The 18,088-nt window shown below is 37.3% G+C and overlaps 1 protein-coding gene across 1 annotated transcript in view; it reads left to right on the plus strand.

Annotated features, from left to right (window-relative positions):
• LOC308038661 (nesprin-1-like) overlaps positions 1-18,088 on the plus strand; it is a gene marked incomplete at both ends in the record, with an annotated part of 74,672 nt that overhangs the window by 45,516 nt on the left and 11,068 nt on the right. Inside the window, 13 exons of the mRNA XM_080341438.1 lie at positions 404-600; positions 1,610-1,742; positions 1,928-2,110; positions 2,764-2,913; positions 3,838-4,014; positions 6,712-6,867; positions 10,412-10,567; positions 11,293-11,463; positions 12,918-13,051; positions 14,415-14,619; positions 15,838-16,020; positions 16,588-16,734; positions 17,830-17,984. Coding sequence (XP_080197564.1) covers positions 404-600; positions 1,610-1,742; positions 1,928-2,110; positions 2,764-2,913; positions 3,838-4,014; positions 6,712-6,867; positions 10,412-10,567; positions 11,293-11,463; positions 12,918-13,051; positions 14,415-14,619; positions 15,838-16,020; positions 16,588-16,734; positions 17,830-17,984 — 2,147 coding nt within the window. The remainder of the gene's footprint in view (positions 1-403; positions 601-1,609; positions 1,743-1,927; positions 2,111-2,763; positions 2,914-3,837; positions 4,015-6,711; positions 6,868-10,411; positions 10,568-11,292; positions 11,464-12,917; positions 13,052-14,414; positions 14,620-15,837; positions 16,021-16,587; positions 16,735-17,829; positions 17,985-18,088) is intronic.

Here is an 18,088-nt window from a genome sequence, read left to right on the forward strand (position 1 = left end):
GACACCTATAACTTTCATTGCAGTAGAGTTTTCAGCAGATGACAGACTAAATTCTGTCATTTTAATCAATTTCTCGCAGAAATGATGTTGCCTCACAGAGATTCTTTTGAAATTTTTTGAGTGTAAAATATCTAGACCAAGGAGGAGTTAGTCATAAGGAGGTGTCAATATTGAAGTGAGGGTTTTTTTGGCAGACTTTCTTCAGATTTTGAGCAGGTTACCTGTGAGATGGTTCTCAGGGAGTTCTAGAGCTGGAGCAGAGGAGAAAAATGTGATGTGCCCTGGTGACATTAGATATGCTACAAAATGCAATAAACTATTAAAAAAAAAAAAAAAAAAAGGCTAAGAAAGTGTGGTAGCAGAGACATGCAGTGCTATCTAACCGTCTCTTCTGTCATTACAGCATCTGAGATTTAACCTGACTGAACACCAACCTAAATTATACCAAGTGCTGGATGATGGGAAAAGGCTCCTTTTTTCTGTCAGCTGCTCAGATCTTGAAAGTCAACTAAACCAACTAGGAGAACGCTGGTTGAATAACACCAGCATGGTTACCAAGGAGCTTCACAGGCTGGAGACAATACTAAAGCACTGGACAAGGTAATGCTGATATAATGGACAGTATAAACCTCTTCACCCGTGTTGTTCAGATCAGAGTCATTCTTAACCTAAAACTATTAGATTTGACATTTAAAGGAAAGTACATTGAGCTGTATGTGACAGTTTGACTACTCTACACTATCCTGCTTTGTTTCCATAGAATTACTCTCATACTCTCTCATTTGCAATAAAACATGTACTGTATAACATCTGGTGGGAGGACATCAGAAGATATCATATTTAGATGATTGAGTTAGAGACCCCATGTGCACACAAACTGATAAGAAAGGATGTGTGCTTTGCTACGTGATTTGAGTAGCCTCAGCATGTTCTGGTAGGGACATTGCCGCTGCGGAGTTCTTGTGGGTCTGTGTCATTGCATATATGGAGGGGAGCATTGAGCTGCCTTTACTAATGTTCATATGCTACTTTTGAAATGAGTTATCTAAGTGATGCACAAGCTTTGTCTGCTCATAATATGGCTGGCTTGTTGGCTCACAATAATTTCTATGTATAAAGATCATGTGGAGACACTATTATTCTGACATCTCACTAGTTGCTTATCATATTAAATGATATGGAAATAGTTTCTGAACACACAAAAAAATCTGCTCTGAGGTATCTTGTAGTAAAGCTTTGGGAAGATTGTGCCTTCTAATGGAAAGAAAAATCTATTCATGTGGGTTGGGTGGGGTTCTGTTACAGATTTCCCACACAGATTTGTAACCTAGTTACTAGTCCTTCATTAAACTTAGTTTTTCCTAAGAGGCAAAATAAAGACGCTCTTAGGAATTGTAGGTGTAATGGCTAAAATAAGAGCTTCCTGATACCATTCCTGTCCTTAAAATTGAATCATTTTTCTTTTCTGCAATTTGATAAAGGAAAAAGAAATTATTTTTATTTTAAATCTGGCATATAGTATCTTACTCTAACATATGGAGGAGAGAGTGCTCAGTTGGAGGCCAGAAGTGATGATGACTGTTTTAGATTTCTGTAAACATCTTTACAGGTATCAAAGTGAATCAAATGAACTGACACATTGGTTACAATCTGCAAAGGAGCGACTTGAGTTTTGGAGCCAGCAATCTTTGATGGTTCCTCAGGAACTGGAAACAGTCCGAGACCAACTGAACTCCTTTTTGGTAAGTCGTTCATGGACCTAGGACACCAATTACAAATAAATAATTGAGCAGATATATGATAACACCTTTTCTCATTGTTGAAGTAGTGAGTATACAAAAAAAACCCCACAACTGCTTCTGAGGTAAAGCTTTAAGTACAATAAACAAATAGCTGATTATTTCCACAAAAATTATTCTGCTTACAGGAGTTTTCAAAAGAAGTGGATGCTAAATCATCACAGAAATCTTCTGTTCTGAGTATCGGGAACCAGCTCCTCAGGCTGAAGAAGGTGGATACAGCAGCATTGCGTGCAGGATTGTCCCACATTGACAGTCAGTGGACAGAACTGCTCACACAAATCCCAGCAGTACAAGAGAAATTGCACCAGGTGAGGAAGGCCAGTTATGGCCTTTTATATTCCATAAAATTCAGACCATACGGTTGGCACTGCTTTCAAGAGATACCTTCTCCATTCCCCAATTTATCCATGTGAGGCAAGATAGGAACAATGTTATTCCTGGTTTAGTGTGGGAGAGCTTATACTTAGGTACAGATCCTGTCTGCCCATACTGTCTAACACCAATTGATGTTAATTTCAGACTTTCACAGTTATATTTGTTAAATTTTAGCCAAAGAACAGGTGAGAGTTTTTTAACACATTGGTACATCTATTCATTAGCTGTTTACAAGGGCACAAAAAGTGTAGCTTAAAATCGATACATAATTATGGAGTGAGAATGCAGAACCTTTAAGAAGTCAGAAATTGAATTGTTGAGTTTCTCCAGTTCCTTTGTACAATGAAGAATGGAAATAAGAAGCCTTTAATATATTTTCTTATTAGAATGCATGTAGTTATAGAATATATCTCCTACTGTTTTGGTTTTTTTTACTTATTTTCATTTTATAAATTTCAGTGATGTTAGGGTTGTAGAATAACATTATAATAAGATCACATAAAGGAAGTGTACTATGGTAATGCAAAGCAAGAAATTCTTAGCCATTTTCTTCACAACATGCGTATTAAAAGTATTATCTCTACAGCTTCAGATGGACAAAATTCCTTCTCGCCATGCTATCACTGAAGTTATGAGTTGGATTTCCCTGATGGAAAATGTCATTCATCAGGATGAAGAGAATATAAAAAATGTAGTAGGACAGCAAGTCATTCAGGATTATGTCCGGAAGTACAAGGTACTGAGTGGAAATGTTATTGATTAAGGAAAACAAAACAAAAATCCACCACAAGCAACAACAAACCACAACAAATTACATTGCAGAGTGGTTAGAATTGTACACAAGTTAGAACTGGCTAATATTTGATACTGTGGAAAGCCAAAATTACTTTGCTCTTTAGTTATAGCAGGAATATAACCTTAATTTCCAGGTAAATCCAAAGCAATATGCATGTGATTGAACCTTATCATATCTGTCTTTCTCCTAAAACCACAAAGCACTTTGCAAATTATGTAAGTTGCTTTATAAATTGTCTGCAGAATATCACCTTCTTCTCAAAGTGTAGCCTGTTCTTGAATTGAAGGTGGCCAGTGATTTACAGATCAAGAATAATTTGATCAGAATCTGAGGCGATAATGAAAGATATTATATCTTGAGATAACTATTGAGGAGAATAGATGTAACACAATTTCATTTCTTTAGCTACGCTGGCAGCATGCTTGTAATAGATCTGCGTGGAGTGACTTTCTTCTCAATGTCAGATTTGCTTCACTAGTCTCCTGAAAAAACACTTCTTGTTATTATTCTTTGGTTTTGTATTAAAAAAATTAAGACTAAATAAAGTGAAAAAAGTAATATGTACTCAGTTTTCCTTAAATCCGATCCTTGAGACCAAATCAATAAGTTTACAGATACATTTCTTTATTTTGGAGGGAGGGGCGGGGTACAAGGCAGATTCTTTGCTCCAAAGATAGTGTATTGCTGCTTTATTTCTCAATAGGAAAAGTAACACTGTTTTTAATTGCTGTTCAGTTGCTAAAAATCCTTTTAGCCAAATTGTGGTAAAGTTGTAATTTGCAAACAATTTTCCTCTGTTTCACTGGAGGATGAGAAATTACAGTACTTATGATTTGGATTGTTTGTTGCCTTCTTTTCTAATAGGGTTTCAAGATAGATTTAAATTGCAAACAATTGACGGTGGACTTTGTGAACCAATCAGTGCTACAAATTAGCAGCCAGGATGTTGAAAGTAAACGTAGCGACAAAACTGATTTTGCAGAACAGCTCGGAGCAATGAACAGACGTTGGCAGATCCTGCAAGGCCTGATAACAGAAAAGGTAAAGAAAAAAAACTAGCTCCTCTATAGTGAACTTTCAAAATACATAGAACTATAGGATTATAACAGTTAAAAGCTTCTGCAGATCATCTAGTCGAACCTCGTGCTCAAACAGAGCTCGCTTTATGGTTAGATCAGATTGCACAGGGACTTACTTGGCTGAGTTCTTAAAATCTCCAAGGACAGATTCCATACTCTGTCTGGGCAGCTCATTCCTGTGCTTAACCACTCTTGTGGTGGACAAGTCTTTTCCTTGTTCCCAATCAGAATTTCCCTTTTTGCAACTTGTGAGTATTATCTCTTCTCCTTTTAATGCTCATCTCCAAGAGTAATCTACCTCTATGTTCCCCATACCTCCCCGTAAGGAGTGGACAGCACAGTGAGGTGCTTTCTTTCTTCAACCTTTTCCTCAGGTTGAATGAAGCCAGCCTCTCCTCATACGTCATACGCTCCAGCTCCCTAATGACCTTGGTGACCATTCACTTAGTTTGTCAATCTCTCCTGTGCACTGGAGGGCCCAAAATGGGTCATAAATGTCAAGAAGAAGTAAAGAACCACTTTGCCTTACCTGCTGTGTGCACTGTCAGTAATCTAACATAGGATGCAGTTGGTCTTCATCAGCACAAATACACACTGCTCATTTATTTTGTTCAAGTTTTTACCCACCATAGCCCCTTGGTCCTTCTCTTCTATCCAGCCTGCTGTCAGCCTGTATTTTTGCATGAGGTTATTTTGTCGCAGAGGCAGGACTGTACATTTGTCTTTTCTGAATTTCATGAGTATTGATAAGCCTGTTCCTCTGTCTCGTTGAGTTTTCTCTGAATGGCAGCCCTACTCTCTAACATATCAACTACTTCTCCCAAATCAGTGTCATCTATGAATCTGCTGAAAGCACAGTCCACCATGTCATTCAGTTTATCAATGAAGGTATTAATATCAACTCCAGGACTGACCCTGAAGATGCCTCTTGTAAATGGCTGCCAGATAGATATTGAAATATTTAACACTCGCCTTTAAGCCTGATGACTCTGATCAGTTCATTCATTTGTAGACCTCCCATCCAGCCCATGTCTCCTAGGTTTTGCTGGCCTACGGGTACCATAACAAAACTCTTACAAAATCCGAAGGTAAACAGCATCTACTAGTCTTCAGTTGTCCACAGGGTCAGTCATTTTATAACAGTAGAGGCAATCAGCTAAGTCAGTCACAATTTGCCCTTGATAAGACTATGCTTGTTCCTCCTACTTGTTCTTTATGCACATGGGAATGGCTTTTGGCAGGATTTGCTGTATAGCCTTTTTCCAGTCACCAGCAACTTCCTCCAACCATCAGGACCTTCTAAAGGTGCAGCAGCCTTGAAGTGATATTGACACTTTTGGATGCATCTTGTCTGTTTCTGTGGACTTTTATATGTCCAGCTTCCTTAAGTAGCCCCTAATTCTTTCTTCCTCTACCATGAGTAGTAATTCTGTATGCCAAAATTTGTTAGTTGGCATGAAGACCCGGGAAGCACGAAGGGAGACCTTTTCAGTAAGATCAGAGCAAAGAAGACACTGTGGACAAGTACAAGTACCTCAGACTATTCTGTGGTTTCTCATTAGTTGCTGATGTACTTGTGAAGAGTAACCAGAAGGACTTCTCTCCCTCACTAGTTAGTTCCAGCCAAGATTCTCCTTTCCTAACATCAGCCCTGCATGGCCAGGCGATGCTTTTAGGCCCATTCTTTGCAATCTGCTTTCTGTGGATTTGTCATTTTTGTGACTTGAGGAAGCTGTCCTTGAAGATCAACCAGCTTCCTGGACTCCTTTGTCCTTCAATACAGCTTCCCATGGGATTATGTTTACCTGAACAAACCAAAGTCTGCTATTCTAAGGATCTTCAGTCTGCTACCTGCTTTCCTTACTTCACTCACAGCTGTCTCATTGTCCCTGTGGCCAAGGCTGCTGCTTACGATCACATCCTTAACCAATTCTAATCAAGACTACAGCTAATTAAGATAGCTCATTCCCTAGACTGGAGTTTGTCTTAAGCAATATGAATGCTTTTTATGGCGATGCTGCTGCTTTAAATTTATCCCTCCCCTTCCTTTCTTTCCTTTCCTTTCTTTCCTTTCTTTCCTTTCTTTCCTTTCTTTCCTTTCTTTCCGTTCTTTCTGTTCTTTCCTTTCTTTCCTTTCTTTCCTTTCTTTTCCTTCTTTTTTTTTTAAGGATAGAAGTGCTATCTCATTAGCTGTTAAATAACACCTAGAACAATCAGAATTATCTAAGTAACTTTAAAGCAGTCAGTTGACAAAGGAGGTAATATAAATCTTCATCTGCCTTACCAGAGTTATCAATAAGGAATAGAAAATGTGTATTTGTGTGCTTAGTTTTGTTTGGGAAATCCTGAGGTCCTGGACCTCTGATAAGAATTCCACTTCACATAAGTGTTCTGCTAAAGTGTTAGCTTCTTTCAGTGTGTCATAATATTTTAATATGTTATCTCTTTATATTATTACTTGATAAACCATGTTTTTTGATTATGAACTCTTTTACAAATAGCAGATATATTTAAATTTGAATGCAGATATTATTTTTAAATTCTGAAAGCACTGAATTCTGAGAAAGCACTGGTCAGCATTGGTCTTCACTGATTTATTTAATTGACCCAACAGTAAATATAATTGTATGAGAAAGTATATACTCATATTTCTTGGCAGATCCAGCTATTGGAAGGTCTGCAGGAGTCCTGGACAGAGTATGAAAATAATGTGCAGTGCCTAAAAACTTGGTTTGAAACCCAAGAGAAGAAGCTGAAACAGCAACAGCTAATTGGAGACCAGGCTTCGGTACAGAATGCTTTGAAAGACTGTCAGGTAATGTCTCCTTATAAATAATAATATTCTCTTTCCAACAGTTGGAAACAGCAGTCAATAAAGCCATGTGAAATCTTCATACCAGTGAAGTCAGTGACAGAGCTCCCCTTTGCTTCAGTGAGGGAGAGATTTCATTCCTAGTGTGCAAGCAATAACAAAGGAGGAAGGAACAATAATGTCCCAAAGATTTTTAATAGCAACCAAAGTCATTCTTTTTGCAGTGTGCATTAAAGCACGGTCATTTCCAAGGGTGCCAGCTATATGGAATTAGAAGGCCATTAAAGGAATATGTTCCCATTCCTGTTTAGCCAGTCTTATGCAACTTGATGTCATGAACACCATGCTTGACTAGTTGGAAACTTGTTTTTTCCTGCCTTATCATGACCTTGCCTTCACTCTCCCTTTTTTTCCATTCTTTTTCCACTTGATATATGCCACCTAACTATTCAAAGAAAAATGCCAGAATCCAAGAAGGTTTTATGTTTTTATTAAAAATGTGTTTGGAATATTTTTTTTCTAAATATTCGACTATCCAGGAAAGGAAATAGTGTTGGATTCCCTTTTGTGTTCAGAAGACTGAAGGAGAATTGTGATTATGATGGACAAAGATGGGATGAGGCAAAGCTCAGCTATATATAATGCACATAAGTTCAGAACCACCTCAGTTTTTCATGTGAAATTAATACAAGAATTACACAGAAGTGAACAGAGTATCACAATTGACTCTGAACGTCTTACTCAGAATAGCACATATTTAAATAGAAGCTTGCTTCTGGAGCTGTCAGACTAGAGTTCAAACTTACAGGGTACAGGCAAACCAGATCTTTCTGAATTTATAAACAAGGCCTCTACCTGGTATCAGGCATCAGATAATTTTCGCTCAGAAGTATTTTGCTCTACCAGAAACTAAATAATAAATTTTACACCAGATCAAATGTGTACTTAGACTCTGTCACAACAATTGTATGCCGAAAATCTTGGTGTTCTCACCCCATTGAAAGAAAGTAAGAAAGTGTGTTTACTTTGCTGCGGATGTCATTGCTGTATGCATTTAATGAATGGGATGAAAATGATCTTGCTTATAAGACTTCACAAACAGAACAGCTGAAAGTCTATTCAAATGAAATGCATAAGAGAATTTAATCTATATTCACCAATGTGTTAAACTCATCTTTGTTTTCTGTAAAGGCAAATAATTGGCTAGGCCAGATATGTTTTTTCTTATGTTATCAAACTGCTTTGCAGTGCTTAGATTTAATTCAGGTATCTTTATGGTTTCAGCACAATTAGCCCATATGACTGAGGCAAGGGTAATTTAGTGTAGCCTGACATACACGTCAGGCTGTGCTTGGCTGGAGTTCAAAGCTGAATCTGATTTATCACCTTTATGGTTCCTTTTGGTCAGGGAAGCTGGAGAGCCATTTATGCATGGTAAGACTTTGATCAGCAGAGAAACAAATTGTTTAAGAAATAACTGTATCAGACACTCCCAGGTATTCGGTTCAACTAGTACAAAAGCTGCAGTTTATTTATTAACCAATGTTAGTTGCTGTCTAGTGTCATATTAATAAGTGAAGGCAATTATTTTTTTTCCATCACAAATCAGAAAGAGTAGTAGGTCTTTACTGAAGTTATGAGTTTAAAATTATGAATAAGAAACCCCTTTTCACAGAGAAACAGGAATATTTGCTATTCTTGGTGTTTGAAACTTTTCCCTGTTTTAGATTCTGAATTTTGGAGCAACCTTGCACAAACTTAAATGCCTTTTTTAATGTTTAAATCCACATTTTGGAAAGTCAAATTTACTATATACAACTAATCAGTGTTTGCTCTGTTGTCAGCTGGTAAAAAAAATGCATTCCTACAAGGCTGTAGTCTCGAACAAGGTCATGGCTAGAAGTTTGAAGAAATATGAAATAATACAGAAGGAAAGGCTAAGAATAAACAGTACAGCAAAAATGCTCTCACATATATGTATGTCGAAATAAAGTGTGCAAGAAATATGTGCAAGGATAAATTCTGGTAATGGCAAGTTTTTTTTAAGACTAGTCAGAATTTAATTTTGAATACTCTGCCCACTCTCTACAATGTCTGTTATGGCAGTGGTTCACTTGGTGTTTTCTGGATTCGTAGCAGAAGAGTAATTTTTTGAAAGACAGGGGTTTTCAGTTTGCCCAGAGTTTTATTGTGGTGGTTTCTTTTCCTGATGGTCTGTCAAAAGGCTTGCAGAAAATTAAAATATGACCTGAGATGACAAGATGTACTAATTAATGTAGGGACATTTCAAGATTGTTGTCACCTCACAGTCTGCTTTCTATATCACACTGACTACTTAACGTCCAGACAGGTAAACACAAATTTTTGCTGGCCTGAAGTCTGCAAGCCACACTTTCCTCCTCTGCTTAGACTCAGCATTTGCACTATTTGAAGCTACACAGCTTCCACATGAGTCAGAGCACTGCAGGACTTTCTTGGATCTCCATGCCGTGAAATTACTTAGGTAGTTTCCTGGCTAGGAATGAGTTTATGGGAACATGCTATGTGGCTCATGATTGCTCACCAAGTGTTGTCTTCTCTCCTTCAGTGTTTAATTTCATTTGTATGCTATGAGGAAGATCACAGGCTTGGTGACTAGGAAATGTTACGTTGATAAAACATGATAAAACTTGTGAACTTTGAATCAGCATTTCCATGACTCATCCAGTGTCATCTTAAGTCAGCAACACAGTCAGCACTTGCCTGAAGCAGCAAAACAAGCCACTAAAAAGTTGTCATGGCCTCAGTGCTTATGTACTCAGCCCTGTTTTCTTCAGCTGTTTTTCAGGCCAACCATTTATTTTTCTTCCCATTTTCTTGTGTTAGTGTGTGGGAACACTGAGCAGAGCGAAACACTGTCAAGCTTGTTAATGCTTCCCAATGGCATGCAACTTGGAGGAGGCAATAAAGAAAATTCCTGCAGTCTCTTGCTTCTTGTCCTTGGCTGGACTCCAGTGAACTTGTCATCTAGAAAAAGGGAAGGTTTGCTGTCCTCAGGCAAGGGGCTTTGCTGGGGCCTGGTAAAGGAATAAAGGGAAGACATGGCAAATTGACATCTTTCCCTAGGAAGTCATTTCATCCTTTTCCTTGGCTGGCAGAATTCCTTTTTTTCCAGAGGCTTAAGGCAGCTTTGGATTATTAAAAAGCCCTCTCAGTGTTCTAGGACAATCTACGACACACAGTAATTTTCCCATGTATTCAAACAGCCCTATTTTTAATGAGTTTTGGACTCTTAAATGACAGCAGAAGATTACACAGAAGTTTAATACAGAGGACAGGCTTCTATTTAAACTAAAGGCCAACAACTATGCTCTAAAGGGAACATAAGATATTAAATAACATCACTTATGAGTTATGATTCTCTTGAGAATAAAAGGCCAGAGTATGGAAGTGTGACTTTCCTATTTTTTAAACTAAGGTGCTTATGGGCATGTTTTCTATCTCAAGACATTATCTAGCAAATTAAACAAAGAAAAATACTCACATACCTTTTTTTTTTTCTTTCCAGGAATTAGAAGAATTAATAAGAACAAAAGAAAAAGAAGTAGAAAATGTAGAACAGAGTGGTCTTTCTTTGATACAGAACAAGAAGGAAGAAGTCTCTTCTGCAGTTATGAATACACTGCAAGAAATTAACCATTCCTGGGCCAATTTGGATCACATGGTAAAAGAATCATCAAGGGGCAAAAATTGTAGCTCCAGAAATAGGGCATGGAGGAGAGGAAGAGTTTAGAAGTTTGCAGCTAGTGGATTTCTTCTGTATTGTAAGGGAGGAGATTCTGAATTGTGTCACTGTTTCCATCCATACCCAAGTTTGTGTGTACACTCCATATAAAATGAGTAATTTCCTATTTCAAGGATGGTTTTAATCCTTGTATTTGAAGCTTTTTAGATGCGTCCTGATGTTTACAGGAAAAGTACCAAATGATCTGTAAGGAACGACGTTTTCAAACACACACATCTCGCAGAATAAGGAAGAGATCAGCATTGTCATTATCCAGAACTTGATCAACATCAGTTCGCTTTCTCAGGAGGAATGCAGTGTGTTAGTGCTACCTTTTCTGCTGGTAGTGGTACCTTTAGTTAGTTAGTGGTACTTTTTCTGATTTGCCTGCTCTAGGGGTAAATGTTTCATAGTCTTAAGCAATACCTCTTCATCCTGCTTTGGACCAAAGTAGAATGGACTTGGTATCTTCTCAGTCCCAGCAAATGAAACAGAACATTATGCTGTACCTAGTGTAAACCCAGCAAAATCTTCATTTCTACAACAGGATTAAGAGTGGACATGTAGAACAAGTAGTATCTAAGATCAAAAGGAAGGAAATAATTTAAACAAAACCCAAATATCTTGAATGCTTTTTGTTTTTCTTTGTTTCTCCCTCCTCCTAGGTTAGCCAGCTGAAGACACTGTTGCAATCTGTTCTTGATCAGTGGAGCATTTACAAAGTGGCTTATGAAGAATTGAATAGTTATCTGACAGAAGCCAGATATTCTTTGTCCCGTTTTTGTCTTCTTACTGGTTCTTTGGAAGCTGTGAAAGTCCAAGTTGATAACCTTCAGGTGAAAAAAATATCTTGCCTCTTGACATTCTAAGGATGGATTCAAGGATTTTGTTCTCTATTGCATGGATGCAGATAACTATACATTTTGGTTCATAAAAAATGGAAGTACAGACACACGGGCACATTATAATCACATGACATTAAGAGAACACATTATCAAACAGCCATTTGATTTTGCAGAAAAATAAAATGGTGTCACTTGCTTTCTTTTTAGATTTTTGATGCTGTTCTTTAAATTTTGATCTAGACTGTCAAATTGTTAAAAATTTTTATATCATGCTAGTGACCATTAAAACTAAAGTTTCTTGCTCTGCTTCATCAGGCTTCTGAGCTACATGTTGAGATCACGTTTTAAAACTCACCCGCCCCACCCTCTGATTGCAGTGGATTGAAAATGAAAGAAAGTGTTCTAAAAGCTGAGACGCTCTCATGTTCAAGTGATTTCTCACTGTAAAGAAAGCATTAAATACAATGAGAGTCCTGTTATAAAATTATTAGTTAATATTAATTGAAATAAATTAATTTAAATACATTTAAAATTATTAAAATTATTGTTCTAGTACACAGAGTAACTTGTAATTCAAAGAAAGCTGTTGTCATTGGAATAAAAAATAATTATGCAACATTTCCAGATGCTTAAAGTAACAAGACTTTGTGTTTAGTATTTGCCAGCAAATTTAAGTTCCCATTATTATGTATGATGAGTGATTTCAAGTCCAGACTTATTTAAAATCAAATACCCTAAGCATGAACAGTGCTTTGCAAACCAAGATTTGAAGAACTTACATTAGTGGACTTTACAGCCATTTTGCTAGGTTTTCATTTTTTACATGTCAGAGATGTGGAGTCAGTAAAACAGAAAATTACTTCTTTTGCTTATGAAGATTTTGACTATACTGTTTGATCAGGTTGAGATTTGCTGGACTGTCCAAACTGTAATAATATCCACAAAATATTTAAGGTTTAAAAAAAAAAGGAACATATTCTCTGCCAGCAGTACTTCAGACTGGTAAGTGAAAGAGCAAGAACATTCTTTTCAGAATAAAGCTTTTTTATGCTGCTACTTTTTTGGTCTCATTCTAAACAGGAAAAAGTTATTTATGTTATTTCATGAGCTAAGTTTTTATTTCTGTAGCAGTCCCATGCACTTACTCCTTCCATGTGAGAGTGCTTGTTTAGAATAATTTCTTTTACAAGGCATTTACATTTTGCAAAAATTTTCGGTTAAAATTTACTTTTTGCTATGCCTTGATATTGTTTGACATGAATCAAACAACAGACTTTATATTCAACAAACAACTTTCTATTTAGATGCAACACCCATGGATTCACGTTTTGCATCCATAACCTGTATGATGTAACTGCTGCGTACTATTTTGAAACGTTTCTACATTGTGCAACTGTAATGCCTCACATATCTCTTTATTATTTTTATTATTCTATCTGTTTTAGAGCCTACAAGAAGAATTGGAAAAGCAAGAAAATAGCTTACAGAAATTTGGTTCTGTGACCAATCTATTGTTGAAAGAATGTCACCTACCAGTGACCGAAACACTTACCAATACTTTGAAAGAAGTTAATATGAGGTAGAAAATGTCTGTGTATTGAACTTTACTTTCAGTGGTAATTTTGTATTTATCCATTGACTCAGTTTTCCATCATTTTTATTTTTTACATATATTATTTTATGGTGTTTGAGATTGGAGGGCTTGAAGGGGTGGGCAGAGTTATTCCTTCTGTCAGGAAATGGAGCAGAACTGTCTCATTTACTACCAATAATAAATGGAATATTATTTTCTCCAGCAAAGCATTTGGACATTACTGTCAGTAGCTTTGCCCTATGCATGGCTGCCAGCCAAGATTCAGAAGTACTGTGCTGGAAAATAATACGGCACTTAAAATACGAGAATCCTGTCTGAAAATTTTGCTTGCTATGCAGGCATTAGGTTCTCCAGATTCCAGGTTGCTATTCTGAGTTGTAAGAAGGGCAAGAAAGTCCCTGATAGGCAAGTAAGTCTAAGCTTTCATCAGTAGCTTGGCAAATAGCTACCCCAACATTGAAATCCAGGCCAGATCCAGTGTAAGGGTTTACTCAGAGAAGAAGCTACAGGAAGGCAGAAGCCAAAAGCAAAAACTAGTTTGGTGGAAAGTTGGGGATTTTCTTGAAAATACAATCATGCCAAGTTTATTTTGATCTGTGGTCTATCCTGTCCTAGAATCTGGAAGTAGAGGCAGGGAATTACTCACCCTATTTCAAAAAAAGATGCTGTAACATTTAAGTTTCAATTATGACTGTTGGAATTTTCACTTCACCATTTTTATCATATAATAATAATTGAAAAATGTGATTTCCTTTAATGAGGAAATAATGAAGCAATTTGATAAATACCAGCATATTTGAGAAAGTACATATTTCTGGTTGCTATTAGAGACAGGAATTTACAGGGGGATTAGGAATTTAATTGGATAATAAAGAAATTAAGAGTTTAATAGGTGTGGGAGTATTTTAGACAGGAGTTACGCTGAACTTTATGGCTTTAAATGTTCTGTCAGATTTTGGGAGGAAATTGCAGTAGAAGAAATAGTTTCATGATTACATCTGTTTTGACCCTCTTAGACCCTTGCAGGAATTTGGTACTAGCAGTTCGTCGTTGGTTGTGAATGCTCTGTACAGTGAACCAAAGTGTGCTAAGTGAAAATAGCAGCAGGTTCACTTCAAAAAGTGCACTCCAGCTCCAACCCTCAAGCATTAATATACAGGATCCAAGATGGTCATAACAGCCTGTCATATTTCTTGGATTCTTTTTTTTTTTCCAAAATGTCTAGATCTTGATTATTACCAAATTTCTTAAAAGCCAAAAGATGATGGGAAACAGCAGAGAGAAAGAGGGGCAGGGATAGTTTTTGTGGACTCAGAGGCTTTGATCATTCATCCAATGTCTTTACCAGGTGGAACAACCTTCTGCAGGAGATTGCAGAGCGACTGCGTGCCAGCAAGGGCCTCCTTCAGCTGTGGCAGAGGTACAAGGACTGTTACCAACAGTGTTCTTCCACAGTCCATCAGCGGGAAGCCCAGACCAATGAACTCCTGAAGACTGCTACCAGCAAAGACATTGCCGATGATGAAGTTACCACTTGGATTCAAGACTGCAATGTATGTTCAGTTAAGCTTTGCACTTTTTCACAGCATTGTGGGCTAAAAATCACAACAGGCTCTCCATTCCTAAACTGTATACATGGTGTATTGGAAACTTGTGTGCAAACACAGTTCTTTTTACTGACGCATGTGTCAGGCTCAGTAGAGACAGATCTGCTAATCAAATCTCATACGTTTCTCAGACTTTTCATGTGATCCCTCCATGACTTGTTTTGGAGTTGTTTCAGAAGCCTATATCTGAAATCAGCTCTCTGGAGAAGGTAGATAAATTACACCATTTCATTCGGTCTTGAGTCACTGCTTATTGAAGGGATACTTGCTTGGGAAAATATATCTACCCAATCTGTCGAGTTCCTTATAATAGAAAGAAAAATAAAATCATTTGACTACATTGCCACCAGTCAAGTATGCTCACTTTTTCTGAATGAAGGGAGACTGTGTATGTTCTGAGGATTTCTTTATCCTTCCTTATAGAAGGACTTCATTCACTCTGAAATCTTGAGTTTCTCCCTTTTTCAAGACTGTATCTCAAAGCAGCAGGATAGTTTCTCTCCTATATGTGGTTACAATTTGGTGCTTTTGAGTTTAAGTTGATGTTAACTATCATTGACAACAAAAAATCGAATGTTAATTGTCTTAGTGTAAGAAAAACAGTTGCAAGGACAGAAATGAATGCATTAATGAACTTTTCAAGCCTTTGCTGCCATAGTCATCTGGACTGACTATTCAAATTGTTCGGTCTGAATAATTTCTTTATGTTCTGATATCCCATACTTTAGCCATTATGTTTGGCCATTTACAAAAGCGATTTTTTCATCTCCCCGGTAGTTCATAGCAGTAAAAAAAGAGATGTCTCATGAGTCAATCCACAGTGAGGGCTGCTGCTGCTTATGACCAGTATGTCAGTAGATTCAAAGTATTTGTTTCAACAAATATTGCCTCCTAAGTAACTTGGGCTTGCTCAAAGATAGCTGAGCAGTCATTTCTTCCTGTTGCTCTGTGCACAGGTACTTCAACATATTTTTTATTCTGCACATTATTTAGTTTGCATACAGAGTGTGAGCGGACACTTTGGCATTGAATTACAGTAGTAAATATAAGTCTTTTTACAGTGGGGGAGTCCATTCATTTCGTTCCTCCTTTAAATCAGGGGAGGATGACATCAGCAGAGTGTCAGATTAACTATTCATACATTTATTCAATTTTTTGCCACAGGATGTACTCACGGATTTGAAGACAGCACAGGAGTCACTGATTGTTCTTCAAGAACTGGGAGAAGAACTAAAAAGCCAGGTGGAGGCTTCGGCAGCAGCAGCTATACAGTCTGATCAGCTTTCTCTGAGCCAGAATCTGTCAACCCTAGAGCAGGCTCTCCGCAAGCAACAGGCTGTACTTCAGGTATGCAGAGGGTTGTTTCAGTCCTTGATCTGATCATCCCGTAGTACCTAAAAACACATATATTGGCTCAAACTGCTTGGTAAAAGACAGTGCTCTTACCTGTTCAACAACATTTCTTAGGCTTCCGTTGAAGCCAAAGCTGAAAGTAGAAAATATACTTGAATCCAGCATAGAGACCATTTCAAATTGCAGTAAGAGCAACACTTGGTTCTTTCTGATGACAATAAATTAAGCAGAGAAGTTAGTTTCATAAGTTAGAGAAGGTTGTCTATTTCAAAGCAAGGAGATATTTATGCACTTTGTTGAAGTGTTGCCTTTCTACTATGATCAAAATCTTGTGTTCTAACCTAAAAAGAAAAACAAAACAAAAGAAAAAAACAAAGCAAACCAAAACAAGCAAACAAAAAACCCCAGTAAATCCATAATCTGTAAGCAAAGCAGTAGTTACAATTGCTCTTAGCCTATATAGCTGTTTGCAAATCTATAACAAGAATAAACCGGAGTGTAATGTCAATATGGATGCTCTGTGGCTGAAGTTCTTAAACTGTGGGTCCTTTTATATTCAAGGCTGGAGTGCTGGATTATCAAACCTTTGCCAAGAACCTGCAAGTCCTTGAGGGCTGGATAACAGAAGCAGAAGAAGTCTTGAAAGGACAGGATCCCAGTCATTCATCTGACCTCTCAGAAATACAGAGTAGGATGGAGGAACTCAAGGTGACTACTAAATGCAGAAAGTGTAACTTGGGTGGTTTTTTGGTGGCTGTTTTTGTTGTTGTTGTTTTAGTGGTAGCCTGGCTATTTGTAGTACAGGGTATGCACAGGTATCATACATGCATTCTCTATGTATTAAAGGTCTGTCATGCATGCAGATTATAAGACTGAGAACTTAGAAGTTTGATGGCAGTCAAGAAGTTACTGTCTGTGTTGCTTTTCACCTGAGTAAAGAAGAAAAGGAAAGGCAAACTGTTTCGAATAAAATTAATATCAAATCAAAATGGGAATGGAAATTTTAGTAGTGTTTGGAGATTGCTTTTGCCTTTTTTACTCTAGACTTTTTTTAATTTATGCAATTCCTGTCTTACTGATATTTAGTTTAGGGATGAAGTTATCTATTTATTTTGTATATCTCGATATACTGAAGAAATGTTTATACTGTGTACCACATAATACCCCTTTGAGCTCTATCACTCTTTTTTTTGGAGGGGGATTTTTTTTTTTTCCCTTCTTTTATTTCAGAGGCCCTGACAAGAAGTTGATGAACTTTGCAATCTAGGCTGGTTTTGTCATTTTTAACTTCCACTATTTCTCTCTCAGGATTAACTATGCACAAAATTCCACTTTGGACATGCTAAAAAATAAGATGTTTTCCTAATGTAATGAATTGGGTATTTCCATACTGCAAAAGTAAAAATCTAAAAATAAAAAGTTTAGTAAGTCCAATGGAAATTTGCCATACTAGCATGCAGTCTAAGAAACAAGGAAAAAGGCTCACTTTTTTTGATATAAACATATGGCTTCAACGAGTTGCCTACATTTGCCGCTCTAAGCAGTAAATCCCCAGTTCAGAAAAATATTTCAGTGCCATTTGAGTTTACTTCTCTGAGCACATTTAAACATGAGCCAAAGTCTCCTGGACTGGGACCAGAGGCTGAAAACTGGAAATGCAGTCCTTCCCTGGCATAGGGAGTGATTGCCACTTGGTGGCAACCAAGGCCGTTCCAGATTTACCTGAGCGCTTGTTCATAATTTTGCTGTCGAGAATAGTGTAATTACCCAACTTCTAGTTATCACTTTTGTTGTCTCTTGCAGAGTCAGATGTTGAAGTTCAGCAGCATGACCCCAGATTTGGACCGTCTTAACGAGCTGGGTTACAGGCTTCCTCTGAATGACAAAGAAATCAAAAGGATGCAGAACCTGAACAGACGTTGGTCTCTGATCTCATCTCAGACTACCGAGAGATTCAGGTGGGGATGTTTAAAGATTGTTGTATGGCTTTTTTAGATTACAACAGCTAGAAATTACACCTTTTGCAGAATATAAAAATGTTACAGATATTTCATTAAGCTCC

Source organism: Nesoenas mayeri, assembly GCF_963082525.1.
Source record: "Nesoenas mayeri genome assembly, chromosome: 3".
Taxonomy (NCBI): domain Eukaryota; kingdom Metazoa; phylum Chordata; class Aves; order Columbiformes; family Columbidae; genus Nesoenas; species Nesoenas mayeri.